Genomic DNA, 20230 nt, shown 5'->3' with positions numbered 1-20230 from the left:
AAAGTTTTAAAGACATTGAGCTGTACTTTTTCATGTGAATATATTTGTTTTATAATTGAATATGAATTATATTGATGAGCTTAAAAAAGATCATTTTTGATTTTATTTCTTTGAGTTAACAAATATCCGGGAAGTCTTCTAGCAAGAGATGAGTCATGAGAAGAAGTTGATTGGTTCCTCAAAGTTGAATTGACACAATTTTATTAAAATTCTTCCTGAAATGTTTAAGACTTTAATTTTAAATTGAATATTCAATGAGATGTCCTTAAATTAAGACAAATCGCAAGGATCACAAAATCTTGTGTAGTAACACAGTTTGGCAAGTGCTAATTAAGCATTTAAATCCTCTAACATTCTTTTTTTCTAAAAAAATTTCTACTTTTATTTCAAATTATTTTTGATTTTTTTTTATTTGATTTGAAACATAATGAAGAATGACTAGAATATATATAAACAGAATGAATATATTTAATGAATGAATTACTTTATAAATATAGAACTGTAATCACATTTAGATTTAACAAAAAGACACATTGTACTGGATAAATCACGATAAAGAAATGATTATTAGTTTCATTTGAGGGTTTTGTAATAGATTAGGATAATACGTTGGCAAGTGAGACACAAATGATGAAGGCTTCGTCACAAAGCCATGAAGGTACATAGAAGCTTCGCGGCGGAACCTTCGTCATATGTGTTGTTTGGGTTAGTAAGAAGTTCAATGATACTTAGGAGTCATTGTCAAATAAATTTCATCAAAACAGGAATGGAATTTAGAGGGATATAAATAGCACAAATCGGTTAATCGATCCAAAATCCGGTACTGGGCCAACATGACTCTGGTATGGTACCGGATTTAAATCAAATCCATGTAACTCCAACTGGTGTCAGATTCGGGATCCAATGTCGACCTGTTGCCGAAATTTGCATCAATTATCCGATTTATCAATAATCTAACAACCCTCAATAAAAACTGACTAGAAAACAAATTCTGATGAAAGTTTTTAATATAATTGAATTAATTGTAAGTTAAATTGAAAAAAAAAAAAATCCCATAAATGTGTAATTATTTGTATCATAAATTATTATATTATATAGAACTTAAAAGAATCGATTTGTCTCCCCACGTTAAGTAAAGTAAAAAAATTCATTAAGAATGTATGATAAACATTTAAGGATTAAAAAAAACCAGTTTAGGGAAGAATTAACTGTTTAAGATATGAAAAGAAAACAATAAAACAATTTATAAAAATTTAGATCTCTTAAAGTTACTTTATGTTTACTATCTTTGTTCAAAATTATCAAGGTACCCATCACGCGATTTAACCATCATCACTAAACAGTCACTTTTCATTTTTTGTTTATAGTCGTGCCAGCAATACTTTAATTGAGCCTTTGCAACAAAAACTCTTAATCCATACTCAATTATATAAACTAGAGCTACTTAAACTTATGCTACATCATTTATGCTACATCTTAGAGCTTATACTTTAAAATCTTATCTTATTCTAATTTAAATCACGATTAAGTGTTCATTTGAAAATTTTTTGTGTGTTTAGATCATAATTTGTGCTTAAATATATGGTAAGAATCACAATTGATTGAAGGATTTATCAAAGGGATAATATTTGGAATCAAACAAAAATTTAATTGATGATTTGCTATAAACTGAAATTTAAAGCTTTCGAACACTACAATCCCGACCGGTACACTTTTGAATGATGTCTATCCTAAAGATAGTTAGGATACTCACGTAAATGAGTGTGTTCATGAGTATAGTCAATCAATTTAATTGAGCATTCTCATTTTTGTGAAAATCCTCCTTGTCTGTTCGGGCAGTCAAGAAGATAATACCCAAGCAACATAAGTGAAGAAGATTTGGTCATTGATAAATTTCTTAAAACCAAATGGAAGCCACCACCCACCGTGAAGAAGACAAATGACCTCCAAATGTAGGCGACTTTCATTTAGTATTAAGAATTATATCTGTGACGGAGAATTACAGAATAGTTGGTGATTTTTTTTTTTGCTTGGCAAATCACACGTTCTAGCAGTAAATTAGAAACAGCTTCTCATTATATGTTAGAGTTACTTCTAAGCTTTAAGTTAATTTGGAAGTCTGGACTCCTCTTGGAAGTCTTCGATGCAATCCGCCTTCACTTTGGAGTTCAGCCAACTCTGAATCAGTCTGACTCTAATTAAATTTGGATTCAGTTCTAATTAAACTGATTTATAGACAACATTTGAGTGTGTTGTGAACAGGATATTCGATTGACTCTTGAAAGGATTCTAGTACCTATTCGCGTTTATTAAATACTGCGAAATACAGCAGAATAACCTTAAATAAAAACTCTTATAGAGGACTATAACAAATAAACTTAATTAAATTAAAGCTTAAAGATTTGATAAAGAGGAAAACAGTTTTTGGCACATGTTTTGAAACTTGTTGAGTTACTCTCAAGTTTGACAATTACAAGACATAACAAATTTGATTGCATCTACAATCATCTAGGATAAATTTTTCTCTACTTTCTTTAAATGGTCCTTAAAAATTTGATTTTTTTTTCTAAAATGTTAACATTATGATTTTTTAAAAAGTCACTGTCTAACTATCTACTTGAGTAAACTTCACAAAATAGTTTCAAAGAATCAGTTGAGTTGAATTGTTATCCTTTTAAGTTTACATGCTGTATCACTAATGGAACATTCCGATAAGCTTTCCTCACTTATCGCAATCTTTTTCTTTTCATTTCTAAGATTAGTATCTAATGGAAGTTTCTCGACTGTAAAAATTTGCGATTTCATTGACATCTTTGTAGTCATTAAATGTTCATTATCATTGACATGATTCTGTCTAATTAGCTGTTGATTCTGTTTCTCTAATTCCATGCATTCGACACAGTAAATTGGCTTTTGATGATTGTCATAAATGCCCTCATTTCCTTTCTTAGATTTCGTTTTATGCTTGCTCTTTTGCTTTATCGCTTGAATATTTCCATTGCTGTTAACATCTTTGACATAAATTTTATTCCTCTTAAGTTTTACATGCGATGGTGAAGTGGGAACTTTTCTATAATCATAATATCGTCTCTCGTCAAGTTTATAGCCATTATGATCAACAGGTTCACTTTTATAAAATGTAATTCTTTGATCTGGATAGAAGTAGTCAAACATCTCATCTTTTATTGGCGATGAAGATGTGTCAACTTTTTGTATTGAAAGCTTCTCAATTGATGTTTGACAATATGATGACTTTTTAAACGAACGTTGTTGATGGATGCCTGATGACTCTAAATCTGTTGACGATGGTACATGAACACTCGATATTGAATTTGATGTTTTTTGTGAAATGTTTGAATGTCGCGTTGCACCAATGTGACATCGTATAGATTTTGATGTTGTAAATAATGCACGAACATTCTTCTCGGGATGAAACAATATGATGTAGATTTTTGGAAAGAACATAAATGCCAATGTCATTATTGACGAGAGTGATGTACATAAGCATTTTGTAATTATTTGCATTTCACTGCCGTAATAAATTGGAAAGAATGCTAACCAAATTATGCATGTTGTGTAGATTGCAAAACCAACAAATTTCGTCTCATTGAAATTTTCGGGTACATTTCGAGTCTTGATGGCAAAAAATACATTCAATAGAATCAGAATGAATATGAATGTTAGCGGTGCGAGAATTGTTAATGGCGATTCTTTACAGACCAAAATTGTTTGTAAATGTCGTGGATATTGAAATTCAATTTCAGGCATTTCAATTATTAACATTCCTATAGCTATTATACTTTCAATGGTGACTAATAGAAATGCAAGAACAATCTGTGACAGCGGTGACATAAATTTAAGCTTTTTTGTTGGAAATCGCTTCTTGGATATTGCCAAAAGTCTTGAAATTCTATTAGTTTTGATCAATAAACTTCCATAAATCATTGAGAATGAAATACCCGGCAATGTTCTAGACAGCGCACAAATTTTAGGTGTTGGATGTGCAAGTATTGCAAATATTGATAAATGAGACATTATCATGCCACATAATACAATGTAGCACAGTTCACGTGTTGATGCTTTAACAACAGGCGTATTGTTATAATGGATAAAAATGATGAGAACAATTGCTGATAAAACTGTCCCGAATATTGAGAACGATATGGATATGATGGATTCGGTGTCAGTCCATTCTAAATACTCGATGGGATTTTCGACACATTCTGTTGAATGAGAAAAAAACGGAAATAAAATGAAATTAATGCTTTTTTTGTTGTGGTCGGTCAGAAATGACGTCAAAGAGGTAGAGATGATAACTATGAAGCTTTACGTTAGTCCACATTCTTCCCTAAAAGGCACGATGCGGCATATTTCATTTTCGACATAGAAATGGTTGCTACGGTGACACCCCGTCATGATGACGTCAGAGGACATCCAATTCTTGTCGTCAATATGAAGACATAGCGGTAACGTGGCAGATACATTGTGTTGCTCATAAATTGTTCACATTCAACCAGTGGTGAACAACCTATTATTTATCGAGGCACACCTGGATGGAAAGCTTCAACCAAAATCCCACAAGACATACGATTCATGACATTTCTAAAAAGTTTTGGAGGAATACTGATGTGCCGCGACACACAAGTTGCCACCACCACTGCATCGCGGATGGATGGATAGTTTGAGATGGAGAAGGTCGATTTTTGCCGTTTCGTAATGAGTGAACGATTCAAGTCAGTCTCAAAATAAGATTCACAATATTCTCTACAGACGTCATTTATGAACGACCCCTACCACATAAACACATTAAACTATATCACAAAAACTATAAATTCATACCTGTCTGATCTGCATTTGGCCACCAACCTTCCTTGCAATTCTCACAATGCGTTTCATTTTTGAGGTATTGATTGTCATCACATGGTGCGCAATTGAAACAGCAGTTTTGTTGCTCTGGGGTATCTTGTATCTACGAGAGCATAAATAACATTTTAATATACAATATATTTTTATTTTTTTATTTTTTACGGTTAATATCATGAAACAACCCATACATGTAGGCTTTAACATAATTTATACGACAATAAATTGAATTTTATTTTTTTTTATAGGTTATGAATATTAATAATTCAATTGACACCTGCATGTTTATGCATCAAAAAATATGTATATTAATTACCTTATAAAATCCTTTAGGACATGGATCAGAACAAACTGACTTCACAACACCCACATTTGGTGGTGATTGTATTGGTTTGAAGAAATTTAATGTATGATTGATCCAGTCACCAATTTGTACATAGTCATACAATCCATCCTTATTAAGTTGAAAATTCATAATATCATAACGAGCTGTGACGTCACCTTCCTGATTAAACTCGATTAAATCCTTCTCATTTGTCGTAAATGATACATTCATTAAGTAGTTCTGGAAGGATAATAGCTAATTAGCTTTATTGTTATGGTTGTTGACTGGATCATTGACTTACGAAAAATAACGAGTGATTGAATGATTTTTTGAGACTTTGACATGCTCCAACATAATCTCTTCCGCAAACATCATCCTTATAAGCTTGTAAAGCATACGCATATGTGTACAGTGCTTTTACAAGAAAGCTCAACTTTGGCTCTTGTTTGTGATTCCTACTCAAATTTTCATGGCCTGTTGATCAGAAGAGAGACATTAAAAAAAATTGAGTAAGTTCTCTCAAAAAGCTCCAAAAAGCACGTGCTTGCTGTTACTACAAATTCCATTCATTCATAAAAAAAGCAAATTCTCTCAGCATATTAACAATCTGACTAACAGCTGAGTAAAGTACGATAAAAGGAGGAAGTAAAAATTGCTTTCAAGCCAAGTCAGCGGAATGTGTAATGAGAGGATGATGAGTCATTAAGGAAAAACAAACAGACAGAGTAATTAAATGTGAAACACATTTCCATTGTCAATGATTGACTTTTATCAAACTTTAATGAAAACTATAGCCCGAGCAGCACAGCAAGTTTTCTAGGACATCGCTAAGTCGCATTATAATCAGTTAATACGCTAACTTGGTCTATCGGAGCACTGTCTGATTTGCTGATTATGAATCAATTTTGAGGTTATTCAACTCCATTGTGCCACTCGGGTACAGAAGATGCTAAGACTTACATTGAATATAGGAGGAGATTATTTGCTTTTTCTGTTTTAATTCAAACCACTTTAGAAAGTTCAACATTTACAGCATCCTTTTGAATCAAATCACAAAAAAAATAAAGCTCTGTCAAGTGCTTCACATTTTGCTGTTTACTGTCTGAGATTAATTTATTCAACATTGAATGAAAAGCAAAAAAAAAAAAATTACGAGAGTTTCAGTCATCATCATCAAAATGAATATTATGCACGATATTATGACATACTTATTAAAATATTGAAGTATATGCTGGCATATTCTCATTTACGTAATGAGGAGCATGAAAAGGTTAAAAATATATAAAAGGGGAAAAAAGGCATTGAATGAAACTAAAAATTTTATATTTATAGAATTCCTTTTGTGTTCGAAGTCTGTGAGAGTCGAGTGTTAATGCATTTTCGCCCCATCGGTTTGTGAACTTTAATTGGTATTGGAGGTATACTTAATGCTTTTGGATTTTCATAATTAATTTTGAGGTTATTTGGAATAAGATTAATATCAAGAGTGAGTGACAGTGGCGTAGCTACTGTGACGCCTTCAATATAGCTATTCCAGATGAAACAAGGCTGTTCCTAACAACACAAATCGTTTGGTTAATCCAAAATCTGACACCAGGCCGATGTGACTCTGACATTGCTGAATTTGCACCAAAACCGAAGCCAAGTCTGAGTCACGTCGGCCTGGACTCGAATTTTGGATCGATCTACTAATTTGTGTTATTCTAGTCCATTTAGAAGTCACAGAAAAATCTAAGCTTAGCAGATACTGAATTGATTTCGTTGGGACTGATTCGTCTACTTTATGTCTATTTGCTTGTAGAATATGAATTCTACAATACCAATTAGAAGCATAAGTAATATGTATTGGATACTAAAATTCACACTACTTCCCACTGTTAAATAATTCAAAACTGCGCTTATTTCATTGTTTATAAAGCTCACATGCTCAACTCTCTTGTGAATACGATAAAAAGTCAGTTCTACATTTTTCATGCGTTCATAGAACAGTGTAGATTCATAATAAATACATAAGTTGTATGGAGTCATTTACCTGTACAAAATGGAGTTTTTTGAGCAGTGACTGGAAGAGCCATTAAATATTCTGGATCAATATCTGTATCATTATCATTTGATGTGATTGGAAGTTCTGTTGTTGTTGTAGTTACGATTTTATTCAATGGCATTTTACAGTGAAATTTATCTTCCCAAAATTCTCGAAACCATGGATTTCGGCTATTGTTAAATGGATCTAGTTTTAGATACTCGTCGTCAAACGAATGAAGGTACGGTGAATGAATTCGAATAGAAATTGAGCCAACAGCTTGTGCCTCGTAATCTGTCACGACATCCTGTCTATCTGCCCATCCATCACTTCCAATAATAATGAAATTATTCGTCAAATTCAAGTATTTAATAGCGATTAGTAATTTCCGTATTGTCAAGCCTTCACAAAAGCATACAATAACATGAGCTTTTTCATCTTCCTCCAAGTTCTTTATTAGCTCCTGAAACTTTTCATCGTCGTCGTTACTGAGAATCTTTGAATAGAAGGAAAAGAGATGAGGAAAAATGAGAACGACATGATGAAAAATTAACATTTCCTGTTCCTTTTCTTTTATGACTATGAAAAGAAATTTAAATTAAATTGCATTTTAAATCTTTTTTTTCCATCATCTTACCGAGTCTTCCTTCGCTATGCAAATATTATTCTTATCAGCTAATTCACGAAATGCTTGTATTCCACTCTGTCCATAATTCTCGTCTGTATGTACGGTGTGGATGTACGTCCAATTGTTAAATTTAACAATATCAACCATGACCTGCGCTTGATAATAGTCGGATGGAACGACTCGCATAAATGTTGAGAATCTTGCCTTGTCAGACAAGTCTTTTGATGTTGTTGAATATCCAACTTGTGGTATTGAAAATAATTGTAGTAAATTTTGTACTTGAAGTGCAATTGAACTGGATGCTGGTCCAACAATGCCAATTAATGTTGCATCATCATTAGGATTAACTTCATTTTCGGAACTTTTTGAACATTGTGAATGATGTTGACTAAGTGTAGATTTACTATGATGTGGTATAATTGAGTCGCGGATGAGTTCAATGGTCTGTTGAAGTGCTATCGGGGCATACCAGCATGAATCGCGTATTTCCACACCTAACTTTATATCCTTCAATAACTCTTGATCCCGATTAATTTTATCGATTGTTTGAAATATGACCTCGACTCTTTGGATTCCATAATGCTCTCGAATCTAGATTGGGGAAAAAAGTATAAAGAAAATTTGCTTATTCATTCATTCTTTACTTTTGTTAACTAGTGCATTGCATGATTGATGCAATAATGTTCATTCATTTATTGATGTATAGGCAAATATTTAATATTTTACATTTTCAAGGATAACTACTGATATTAAACGATTATTTTCAAATTTTCTGAGATGACTAATTTTCAACCCGAGATGATTAAAATTTTTAAATTTAAATTATTCGTTACGAATTTTTCCGGTAAATTATGCAAAATATTTATCTAGCGCAACCTCGAGAATTCCATCTAATTAAGCTGTTTTTACAGGTTTTACGATTACCATTCATTTGCGTTTTAACATAATAACAGCTCGCAAGGGAGAAGAACAAAACAGGTGAACAGAATCGCGTGCAAAAGTCTAATTGATGTCGTACAAATAAAAGTGTTATTCATATTTTTTGTGAAGTCGATAATCACTTGTGACGCTTTTGCCAAGTGTCTCACAATCCCAGCATGACTATAATTTCTTTTAAAAGTGAAAGATTTACACAAGAAGGAGAATTTATGCTTTAATTAGCAATTAATATTCAATGTTTTCGTGAAAAATGTAAGAGAAAGACTCGCGACAAAAACGGAAGTACGTAAATGAATTTCCAACAATTTTTGGCTTTTTACTTGATAGGTCAGTATATTAGTATTTTATGAAGCATAGTAAACATTAGGATTAATTATGCACTCAGCAATAAAGTCATTAAATTAGTTACTCTTTGAGTAAATGTTCAATTAAATATTTTCATTTAGGGAAGTGGTTCTGTTCAATATTCCACATTGCGTAGTGTATGGACTGTTCGAGACAGGGCATATCCACACATGACAAACAAGGAAAGGGGTGGAATTTGTGATTTGTAAAGTAATTTTTGAACGATCCTTAGTGAATTAATCCAGCTTGACGAATTCATGTACAAAGACCTGATTATGCTTAGCATAATCAATAATTAGGTGAGAATATTCAGTACGTTAAAAGAAAATTTTGAAGCATAATGCTTGTGGAAGGTATATTCGGGCGTAGACTTTGAAATCATATGTTTGTGTGTGTTCAGTAATATTTTTGCTCGGCAAAAATAAAAATTTAGTATTTAAATAGAATTTCTTAATGAATTATAGTGTAAGATAACATGTTGCGTAATTTAAAAGTTTGTTCAGCTATTACTCATCAATTAAAGTTCGTCAGACATGCGGGTCATTCAAAATGGGCGAATATAAAAGTGAGTTTTTGCATAATAATTTATGCTGTGTTTATTTTTTATCATAGATTACTGGATGTTAGTTAATTGATACTTGTGGATTTTAATAGCAGCCAAGTGGTGATTTAAAAGCTAATTTAAGCATAATGTGAATATTTTCATCCGGACTGGATCTTCATTGAAAATTGTTATGTGATAATTTTTGAAAATAATTTTAGTAAGCTTTGGCAGATCTGTTGTTTTTAATTTAGGCATTTTCACAATGTATTTAATGATACAGATATTATTTAAATCTCAGAACTCAGGTCCATAAAGTTCAGTTCAATATCGAGTACTTAAATATTAAATTTCCACTAAAATCCCGAGCAACACAATGTTTTCTATGGAACTCCATATTTTACCGTATTAATGGTAAGACATAAAATTGATCTGGCGGCACCATACGACTGATTTTGATCCATTTTTATGGCAATAAATGGCATTCGCCTCATTGTGCTCCTCGGGATTTTCTTTAATTAATTTGAAAATTTACAAAAAAGGAAATGGAATCGATATTCTCAACATTACCCACCTAATACCTCTCATTAATATGTAAATTACCATGACAAGCTTCGTGGTGTTATAGAATATACCATTAACAAAAAATTATGCATTTTCATTAATCCTCGTTTTCTTTTTCTTTTTCCAAATACACAGCACACTAAAGCTGAGAAAGATGGAGAGAAAGCAGCGTTATTTATGCGATACACGCGCGCAATAAGAATAGCAATTCAGGAGACGAATCAACCAAACCCAGCTTTTAATTCTAAATTGTCATCAATTATTAGTGAAGCACTTAAGAAGAATATGCCAATGTCGACGATTAATAAGAATATTGAAAAGTTCAAAACACAGCAGGTACAACTGAGGAAGCACGTCATAGAGGCTAAATGCTGCAATAAAATATTTATCATAGCTGAATTTTATACAGAAAATCTGGCCTTACTTAAAAGTAACATAAATACAATGTTCCGTAAAGAAGTAAAGTCACAGCCAGCAAACTGTAAGCACATGTTTGATGAAATTGGTATGATTGAAATATCCATGCCGGAAACAACCTGTAAATCATCATCAGAATTTGAGGATAAAATCACAGAAGATGCTATCGAATGCGAGGCACAAGAGGTCGATGATGTGAATTTTGATGACAAAAGTGCCACTATCATCTGTAATCCCGATGACATTGATAAAGTAAAGGGTGAATTGCTGAAACGCGGTTACGTGATTGATAATAGCGAAGGACTTTTCATTCCGCACACCACAATAAGCATAACAGATGATGAACGGAAACAATATGATTCACTAATCAAGCGAATCACACAACTAGACGGTTTTGAAAAAATATTCGATAATGTAGTGACTGAATAAAAGTTTTAAAGTAGAAGTTTTCAAGTTGAGGGTCAATGGGAAAAAATTCGACCTGTCTGTAAATGACTGGTCGATTAACTTACAGCAATTCAAGTGTTCTTTATAGCTTTCTTTTCCTTTTTGCTTAATTTATTCGTGGTTTACAACGCAAAAAATTAATCCTCTTACCACGTAAAATCGTTAAAATTCGAAGAAAAATAATCAGCATATTGCGAAGGTGGAGGTAATTAGTCTTTCATTAATCTCGTTAATTGTTTAAAATTATTATCAAATATTTATCTGAGTATAAATATCATTGGTAATGAATGTCGCAATAACTTATGCTAATTTACATATAAAAGCTTTAAAGCTCAAATTCCTTCACATTATTTTTTTTTTCGTTACTTTTTATTCTTAATTTCTTTTATTTTTCTTTTCTTTTGTTTTGTGTGTCAAGGAGAAAAGGCCTTATTTAATTACAATGGACGGATGTTGTTTGTTATCAGATTAGTAAACATTTCTAGCGATTATTTTGAAGTTTTAATCAACAAGATGTCGTAATTGCTATTTTGGCTAGTTGCCTGCTGGATGTTAACTTATGAAATTTATGTATAAATGGTCTTATCGATCAGGAGGGCAATTAGGTATTAATTTACGTAATTGGATCTGTTTTCCCTTTTGCTCTTTGCTATTTTTAAAAGTCAGCAATTTATAGCACATTTGCTGACCATAAATGTGTTGGCTGAAAAGCACAAGTCGGTTGATCGACAATCCCACAATTTGACGTGAATCTAACTTGGTGCAACATTCCATTTAAATCTGGCACCATGTTAGAGACATGCCGACCTAGTGGTGGATTTTGGACCGATTATCTGCTATAGCTGTTTTTTAGCTTTTAAAGCTTTTCATAAATGCGCTTTAATCAGTCATACACTGTACGATAACATATCCGCATAGTATGTCCTTGACTTTTTTATTGCCTTTTCTTTTTAACGTTACGATCGATGGTAATCACATTTCAATTGGCTACCCACCTTTCCACATTCTAAATTCCTCGTGTTCTTCTTTCCTGGTGAATGCAGACGTACGGAAACTAAAACTCCAACTTTGAAATCGCCTTTTTCAATTGCTGAATTATTCTTTGTTGGATTTGTTGGATTCTCATTTAAACAATTTATTGTTATAATTAAATTAATAAAAAGTACACAATGGGAAATCCAAAACACCATTTTTAACATTCAGCTTGTGCATATAAAATAATTAGGCTTTAATTGTATGAATTTTATTCATTTTCTTCACATAAAATTCCACAAACTGTGAATATTTTTGGTTCTTAAGTATTTTCTTTTCATATTTTTTACTGCTACAATATATCACTTGGTATTTGCACATTCTTTGTGGAGCCACACATGTTTGCTGTTTTGTTAAGGCTGGAAAAAAAATTTTTATACTCAATATGAATGAAAATTTCATTAGAATTGTGGAATTTTCAACGGTCATTTAATATTTGAATTGTATTTGCAATTAATTTTAGTTGTTTGTCTTTCATAATTGCAAATCCCTTTTCTAACAAATTTAGTTTGTTTTCAATCTTCAAACAAAAAACATCTTTTTGTTAAAATCAACTTCATTACTCTGATCAGCTTGAGTATCTTTTGTGCTCAAAAACCAGAACCTAGATGCATTATACAGCAAAAATCAAAATTCTGACAAAATCCTTCCACGAAAGTTCAAACCTTATATAAATTTTAAATTTCTTTTTATCCTTTATTATATTCTTTCTTTTTTTGTCTCTGTGAAAGGATTTTCTTCTTGTAGTGTTTAAAATTTCCATGTGCTTTTATCTCTGAATAGCTCATACATAATCGCACATGCATGAAAGTACAAAAGTGGTTGTTGAGAAGAAAAAAATGAATATACGATGATTGAGAAAAAAGAGAAATTAATTATTTTTTTGTATTTATGAGACTTCGTTTTTTATTGTTTTTGAGAGGAAGCACAGATGATTTGATATATTCCTCAAAAAGATAGGTCGATGAGTTGCTTTTTAAAGCTGGATTTAAAGACGTTACTGAACATTTGTAAGGTTTTAAAATTATACAATTTTGTGTTTAAAAACCAATCAACAGTATTTTAAACCCTTTAATAGGAAATCTACAGCAGTCAATTCACTTTGAAAACCATTCAACAGCTAAACTTTTAAAAACTAGCAACAATAAAATTGAAATAAATTTACATAAAATTGCAACAGACAGCTGAAGAAATATTAAATCCTAAACAAAAAACAAAAGAAACATGTGAAGGCTTGAGAAAAACAACAAAATTTCATTCAATTAAGTAACAAGGCAAGTGGCTGAATATGAAATGAGGAGGATAAGACATACTGTAATAAATATCTATGGAAACAATTTTATTAAAGGAAAAATAAAGCAATATTTTCCTCCCGTTTCATTTATTCCCATAAGAATATGCCAGAATGTGCTTTCATCATTCAATGAATGAAAAGGAAAGCTTTTATGCTGCTTGAGTAAATTAAATAAATAGAAAAACTATTAAAACCACTATTGAAATTAGAAAGTGTCTTCAGCACACAAATTGTTGAAGGATGTATGCATATAGAAACTGTACACGCAATATCTCGTCTATAAAAAAAGGAGCATAATGAATTTACAGGCCTTTTTTATTAATATTTTTATGAGCCATCGTATCATGTTTCATTAATTTTCTCCTAATTTTTTTATACGTCATTCTTTGCCAAAGAAAATGATAATGAAAATGAGTAAAGTACAGTATAAAGTTGTTTTTTTGTTAGGTCTTATTTTTGCTACACGTAGCTTTTATGAATTTTCTATAAATTTTCATTCATATGGCAACAGAACTGCTCAATATTAATCCCTAAGTAAGGCAAAAAAACGTGCTCTCGATAGCAGAGCTGCAAAAACTAAAAGAGACACCTGTTACAGGCAAAAACCGTACAATTTGTATGGTTTTCTAAGAAAAACCTCACACATAAAAAAATTGTCAGGTTTTTGCGTGTGAGTGCCTGTTTTGCAACTCTGCTCGAGATTACTGAACCGTTGAATTTAGAAATTCGTTAAAATTTAAACGAAATTCGTTAAGTTTTCAAATTTTAAAAATCTGTTAAATTTCAAATATTTTTTGACCGTTAAAAAGTCATCTACTCTTTATTCTGAAAATTTACAATTGACATCATGTAACATAACAACAAACATTCAACCACATTCAACAATCCTACGCTATACACCTGAGTTCCTCGACTCGTAAATGACACAACACTGAGACAGTAAATTATGTTTTTTCCTTATTTTTCTCACACTTAATAATACTTAAAGTCGCATAATAAAAAGATAAAATTATTATATGCACAGAAAAAGAAGAAAGAACGGAAAAATATGTGACGTATGTGTTCCCCAGCGGAGACAAAACAATTAACCGAAAAAAAATATTCACCTTATCACCAAACTAAGAGCTAATATTGATATTGTTGGGTTTATTTTTAATATGTATCATGTCCGTATGTTTTCATAAATAGCCATAATACTTTGCGTGAGCACAATAATTTATTGCCTACGACTTTTCTTCGTTTGAGAGTATTTTAAGCAGTTGTATTTTTTTTCGGTCTACCAACTGCATTTTTAATGTCCCCATGACGACAAAAAAAGAATTTTTATGATTTTCCAGAGATTCAGTTAATCACATTGTCGTGAATATTTAAGTAGATGCTCGGGTAAACTGGATTTTTGACACTAAAATTTGAATTGACGGTCATGAAATGAGGCTTAAAAGGAAAAGAGCTTTTTGGACACAATTTTTAAAGGCATGTGAACAGAGTCAGTTCTATGTCCGTGAAATTTAATTCGTTCTTCCTTTCATGCCAAGCTGAATAGAAATTTATTCTCTTTGGTACTAAAAATGACATGAAAAATTTTTATTCAATAGCGTGGAAATTATTAATCGAAATTATTTTTTGCAGACTGTCTAATGAATAGTCGAAGGTGTGTCATTTCAAAGTGCCTTAACTCATTCAGACTTGAACAAGGATTGTATTACAGCGGTTGGAGAGTGATAGATGAGAAGAAGAAATCGAAAACAAATCAATCACGAAGACGAGTAGATCCGTGCGGAAGTAACGTTATCAGAAAAAGTTTGATTTCAACGGTTTTCAAAAATTCAAATGTTAACGGTTTTATAAATTTAAAATTTTCAGTTTCTTAAAATTCAAATATTATGGATTTTCAAAATTTCAAGTCTACGATTTTCAAAACTTCAATTTACCAGTTTTCAAAAATTTAAATTCAAGCAGGATTCAAAAATTCAAATTTTAACGGTTTTCAAAAATTCAAATCTTAAAACTTTTCAAAATTTCAAATTTAACGATCTTAAAAAATGCGAATCTTCAATTTTTCAAAAATTCAAAATTAACGGTTTTAAAATTTTTAAATTAGGTAGGTATAATGGATTTCTAAATATGGAAAAGCGTCTAAACTCTTCCGAAAAAGCTTCCAACTCATTTGATTCCTCCTATCAGATACGGGGTAAAAGTGAAAATTATAAATTATGAGTATGAAGAATCACAACATGAAAGGAACTAACAACAACAAAAGCCTAGCATACAGTTCAACAGATACGATATTAGGGGAGAGTACGGAAGAAAACATGTTACAAATCATAATCAAAGTCATGTTGCTGAAAGCTCATGGCACCAAAAAATTGAAAGTGTCTGAAAAACTGCTCCTATGAACACATTTTCTCATGTACACATCCCGTACACTTGTAGTGTGTATGCTGGTGTCATGCAACCACCCTCATGAATATTTAGTATTCTTCTTCGTATTTGTCACGGTAATGAATTTGGTCATCTTCCATTCCTTTATCGTCTATATTTATACTTAACGTTGATGTTTTTATGATAGCGCTTATTGCTCGTAACAACACGACCATAAGTGTAAAGAATAAAGCTTTCAACAATCGATTTTCAAACTGTTGAATGGGGGAGAAGGTCTTGAAAATGTATCAGGAAAAGGAAAAGATTCTTCCTCTTTTAGCACATTCATTAAAGTGCCTATCTTCCTCGAAAAAATATGAGAGGAGAGAAAGTGGATGGGAAAAAAATAATGATGAACCTTTAACAGCACTCATTGACTTGTTTTCCTTTCACTGTGTGTCTCTATATTATACACATAGTTACTTTACTTCCTTTTTTTCATCAAAATGAATAGAATGAAAAATTTTCATTTTTTTTTCTTTAAAAATAAATTTATTGAAAAGAAAGCTTTGAATTTTTTTTTTTTTATATATTTTTATATTTTTTCAGGTTATTTACTGTGTGAGTTGAGGATTTTTAGCGCATTTCTGAGAATTTTAGAGGTTGATATCACGAATAGCACAAGTTAGATATTCGATTCAAAATCCGGAACATATTCGGCTTGGTGACTTTGGTTTAAAGCAGAGTCGGATTTACTTAATGCTGGTATCAAATCGAAACCAGAAATTGAGTTGAAGCGGAGTCACGTCGAAATTGATTTGAACCGAAACCTGCTCCAAGTCAGAGTCATGCTGACCTGAAGCCGGATTTTTGATCGAATAACCGACTTGTACTATTCGGGTATTCATATTTAAGAATTTTTTGAAAGGTTATGTTCAGAGCTCGAAGTCGATGAGAATTTTGTATGGAGTCGAGTCGACTTGAGTCGACTTTTTCATCCAAAATTGGAGTCAACTTCAAGCTCTGGTTATGTTGTTTGCAGTAATTGATTAAATTTTAAACTATTCTTGGAATTTCTTGGTATAACAAGAGTTCTTAATCAGATCAACTTGGATTTTCGATGTAAAATTTCATCAAACTACAAGTTTTGATTAGATCACATAATATTTTGCATGATTTTTCAGCAGACAAAATATAGAAGTTTCATATCACCACTTGTATACCATCTTTCTAGACCTGGTATAACTCAACATTGTTCAAGACTAGACAAATCTTATCAAACCTCTCTAATTCAAATCCCTTGTTGAAAATCTGGATCCATATCCACAATGAAAGTTGTTTTAAATTAAGGACCTTATTACATTACAGAATCCCTTATCGCCCCATGAATGTAATAAGTGAACAGTCCCCAATGCTTTTCAAACTTTCATCATTCATAGAACAATACCCATGAATCAAGCATTCCTTATTATGAGGTCATTCATTTATTACAGTTAAGAAGGAAACAATAAAATTCTTTGAAAAGTTGTTATTTAAATCTTGATTACCACCTCCTTCATGCCTTAATGGAATATGTGAGTCACCCTATATATACTGTCTGATCCTCGATAATAATCATATTTTTATGAATTTTGTGGCTCTTTTGTAAAATATGGCTAATGAACTATTAAAATCAGTATAACTCCCGACCACAATTTGATTGCAGGGGCACCGCTACGTCACTGTAGATAAGGTTTTACCCGAAGTGGCCCTGTCAGCAACATGACGACTGATTTGGTCTCATTTTTAAAGGCGAAAAAGTACAGTTCACCACTTTGTGCCTCTCGGGTCTAGTTATAAACATGACACTACATGTCAACATCCACAACTATCAAGTTTATAACTAGACATACGGTCGACTAATCGCAATATGTTTCGCACTAATGGGTAGATCACTTAAACTTGACAATTTATACTTTAATAGTATTATGAATGCTGCTTAATTCTGTTTTTCTCTAGAAATTGAGTGATTTAAAGGTATGCTCAATATTCTGGTTAACAACAAGTAAATCCAGTCCAAAAGTTTCTCACTTAGAAAAACAAAAATCACAAAATTTCTTAGTGCTCACATAAATCATCGTTATTCAATTATCTCAACAACACCCAAAATGATTTCGGTAAACTTATTTTTTTTTCCATAGAAAAGGAAGCGACAATGACTTGATATGATCTATAAATATGATTCTCGAGAAAGAAAAAAATCATATTTGTATTGACAAAATGCATCAGGAAATGTACAAGTTAGTACTGGACAACCACTTTATGTATAATAATCAGACAATGGAGAAAGTTTCCTTATTGTTGTAACTTTTTTTTTTCGGAAGGGATCCAAGCACAGCAACAATAACATAAGCAAAAAACTTTAATTAATTTCACTTTTGTCAACATCAGACGAGTTCTTGTTCCTTATTTCCAGAGGTCGAAGGGGAGATGAGTTTGACACAATTGATTTGAATTTGTATGAAATAAGTGCAGAAAAAATTATCAATTTTTAATTTGTCAAAGTCTACTGATTTTTTAATTGGCACAATCGATTGAAAATTGCATGAAATGTTATACTTCACAAGTTATTGGAATCAAAATATTTTTACAGGTGCAAATTAAATCCAAGTCGATTCTGATTTTGTATGGAAAAGTAGACTCAATTCCATACAAAATTAAAATCAACTTCCAGTTCTGCATTTTAGCTAGCCAGAGCAACCTCAACTCATCACCCAACCTCTGGATATTCCTCCCCACTCACAATTCTTCCACTTTTTCACTTCACAACAAGCTTTTTAATAAAAAAAAAAATCACAGAAGAAGCCACCTTGTTACGGCAAGCTTACTCCTTATGCTTGTAAAGGATGACATAAATCTCTTATCATGTCTCGAGCTACACTTAACAAGCTCCTTTCAAAAAAAAAGTGAGAAAAAAAATCTCATATTTAAATAATTAATTTGAGTATATTTTGCATGAATAGCAGCAAGGAAGTAGTTCCTTAGAAATATAATTTTAATCACTTGACAAGTTAGATTTTATATTTTTCACTTCCACTTTTAGTTTTATATATTTCACATGTTGTCGACTCAACTGTTACCACGAAACTAACTGCAGGCAGAAAACTCAATTCGAAAGCGCTCAACATTTTCTCAGCATTGAGCTTTTTTGGCGCTCAATATTTTTTTTTTCTTTCTTTCCTTCCTTTTTTTCATATTTTTTTTTTATTTCTCTGCGAGTCAGTCGTGTGTGTATGTGCGAATCAACAGAAAATGAAAATGAATGAATATCGGTCTCTGTGGCTCAATGCATTAAAAAATGTGTCATCTCAACAGAGACGACGAAATCTGTGACTGTTTTTTTTTTTCTTTTTACGATAATTATATGCAAATCTATTATTTTTCATGATAATATGTAATAATACTTTATGGGGTGAATGATATGTTAGCGGAAAAGTTTGGACAGACGAAGAGGGGGATGTGTTGGTTAATGATGTACAATTAAAATGTAGGATTTTAGAACTGAGGGTTCTTGAGAGTCCAGTCCCTTCTGAGACTCAGATTTGGCGATTCGTCGAAGAATTCCTTTGTAATCACGGTTTCGAGGTCGAAAATTCATTGAAACCGAGACTTTGGGGTACTCGACGCATGGTTACTATTGATACAAGGGTCGCTTTATTCAACCCGAAAAGCAGAAATTGGCGAATTTTATTTATGTCCATAAAATTGTGTCGAAAACAGTCGTAAAAAGCACTCTCATACAACTCTTATGTCTTGCCTGGACTCACGTCAATGGAGCGGCACACTAGCGTCTTCATTGTGTTGTCCGACTGATCTACTAAGTACTTATCTAGTTTACAGCTCAAAGGGGTATGAAACTATGCAATTAACTTCCAATTTTAAGAGGGGTATGCAACAATACGATACAATTTACAGTTTAAACAACAATTTCAAAATGTTTTTAGCCATACTTTTAAGACCAATCAACAGGGTTGATAGTTATAATATATCTGTAATTAAGTAAAATCCAGATCTGTCACAATTAAAATGGATTATTTTCCCCTAATATGTACAAACGGTTTGTATTATTATTTGCCTGTAATGTTGGCTTCAGCACTCCCAATGCCTGTGATTTCGTCTGGATTATATTTCATGAAACTGACCGATTAATCGATGAATTTCGTACAGAATTCTAATTGAATCTTTGACAAGCTTCTTCCTAAAGTTAATTCGATTCCACGAACTACTCCATACTGTCTATAATCTGACATAAGACTGTAAGATTTATCATAGAAAGTCATGCAAACAGAATCAGCTATGGATTCAAAGATGCAGTCTACTTTGCTCACAACCTTGCCCTTGATAAAAATCACACATCATAAGAAATTAACCCCGTAATTTAGTGAATTTATTTTTTTTATTTCCTCTCTAAA

The 20230-nt window shown here is 31.9% G+C and overlaps 2 protein-coding genes across 3 annotated transcripts; one reads left to right on the top strand and one right to left on the bottom strand.

The window, feature by feature from the left end:
- Positions 1-1828: 1828 nt before the first annotated feature.
- LOC139086703 (metabotropic glutamate receptor 1-like) lies at positions 1829-18855 on the bottom strand. Of its 2 annotated transcripts, none has more exons than XM_070635280.1 (8): positions 18822-18855; positions 12088-12483; positions 7849-8430; positions 7221-7707; positions 5490-5662; positions 5180-5428; positions 4840-4969; positions 1829-4223 (listed from the first exon to the last, which is right to left on the bottom strand). In XM_070635280.1, exons 2-8 carry the CDS (start codon positions 12289-12291, stop codon positions 2650-2652), a joined length of 3399 nt encoding a protein of 1132 aa, XP_070491381.1. In that variant the 5' UTR covers positions 12292-12483; positions 18822-18855; the 3' UTR covers positions 1829-2649. The 2 variants fall into 2 exon arrangements, with proteins under 2 accessions (XP_070491381.1, XP_070491382.1); XM_070635281.1 differs by lacking the exon at positions 18822-18855 and adding an exon at positions 18616-18653.
- LOC139086704 (probable transcriptional regulatory protein Cthe_2075) lies at positions 9501-11090 on the top strand. The gene is made up of 2 exons (XM_070635282.1): positions 9501-9688; positions 10364-11090. Exons 1-2 carry the CDS (start codon positions 9599-9601, stop codon positions 11072-11074), a joined length of 801 nt encoding a protein of 266 aa, XP_070491383.1. The 5' UTR covers positions 9501-9598; the 3' UTR covers positions 11075-11090.
- Positions 18856-20230: the final 1375 nt, after the last annotated feature.

Source organism: Chironomus tepperi, unplaced genomic scaffold (assembly GCF_022539635.2).
Source record: "Chironomus tepperi strain 1889 unplaced genomic scaffold, CSIRO-AGI_Ctep_v1 contig_87, whole genome shotgun sequence".
In the NCBI taxonomy this organism is placed as follows: Eukaryota; Metazoa; Arthropoda; class Insecta; order Diptera; family Chironomidae; genus Chironomus; species Chironomus tepperi.
This window is presented reverse-complemented; position numbering and strand designations above follow the sequence as displayed.

Excerpts from the sequence above, each read along its gene's own strand:
- LOC139086703 (XM_070635280.1), bottom strand. The coding sequence starts at position 12,291 with ATGTTAAAAATGGTGTTTTGGATTTCCCATTGTGTACTTTTTATTAAT. Across the intron at positions 5,429-5,489 it reads TCAATCACTCGTTATTTTTC|AACTACTTAATGAATGTATC; the intron begins GTAAGTCAATGA and ends TTATCCTTCCAG. Across the intron at positions 4,970-5,179 it reads GTCCTAAAGGATTTTATAAG|ATACAAGATACCCCAGAGCA; the intron begins GTAATTAATATA and ends ATGCTCTCGTAG.
- LOC139086704 (XM_070635282.1), top strand. The coding sequence starts at position 9,599 with ATGTTGCGTAATTTAAAAGTTTGTTCAGCTATTACTCATCAATTAAAG. Across the intron at positions 9,689-10,363 it reads CAAAATGGGCGAATATAAAA|CACACTAAAGCTGAGAAAGA; the intron begins GTGAGTTTTTGC and ends CCAAATACACAG.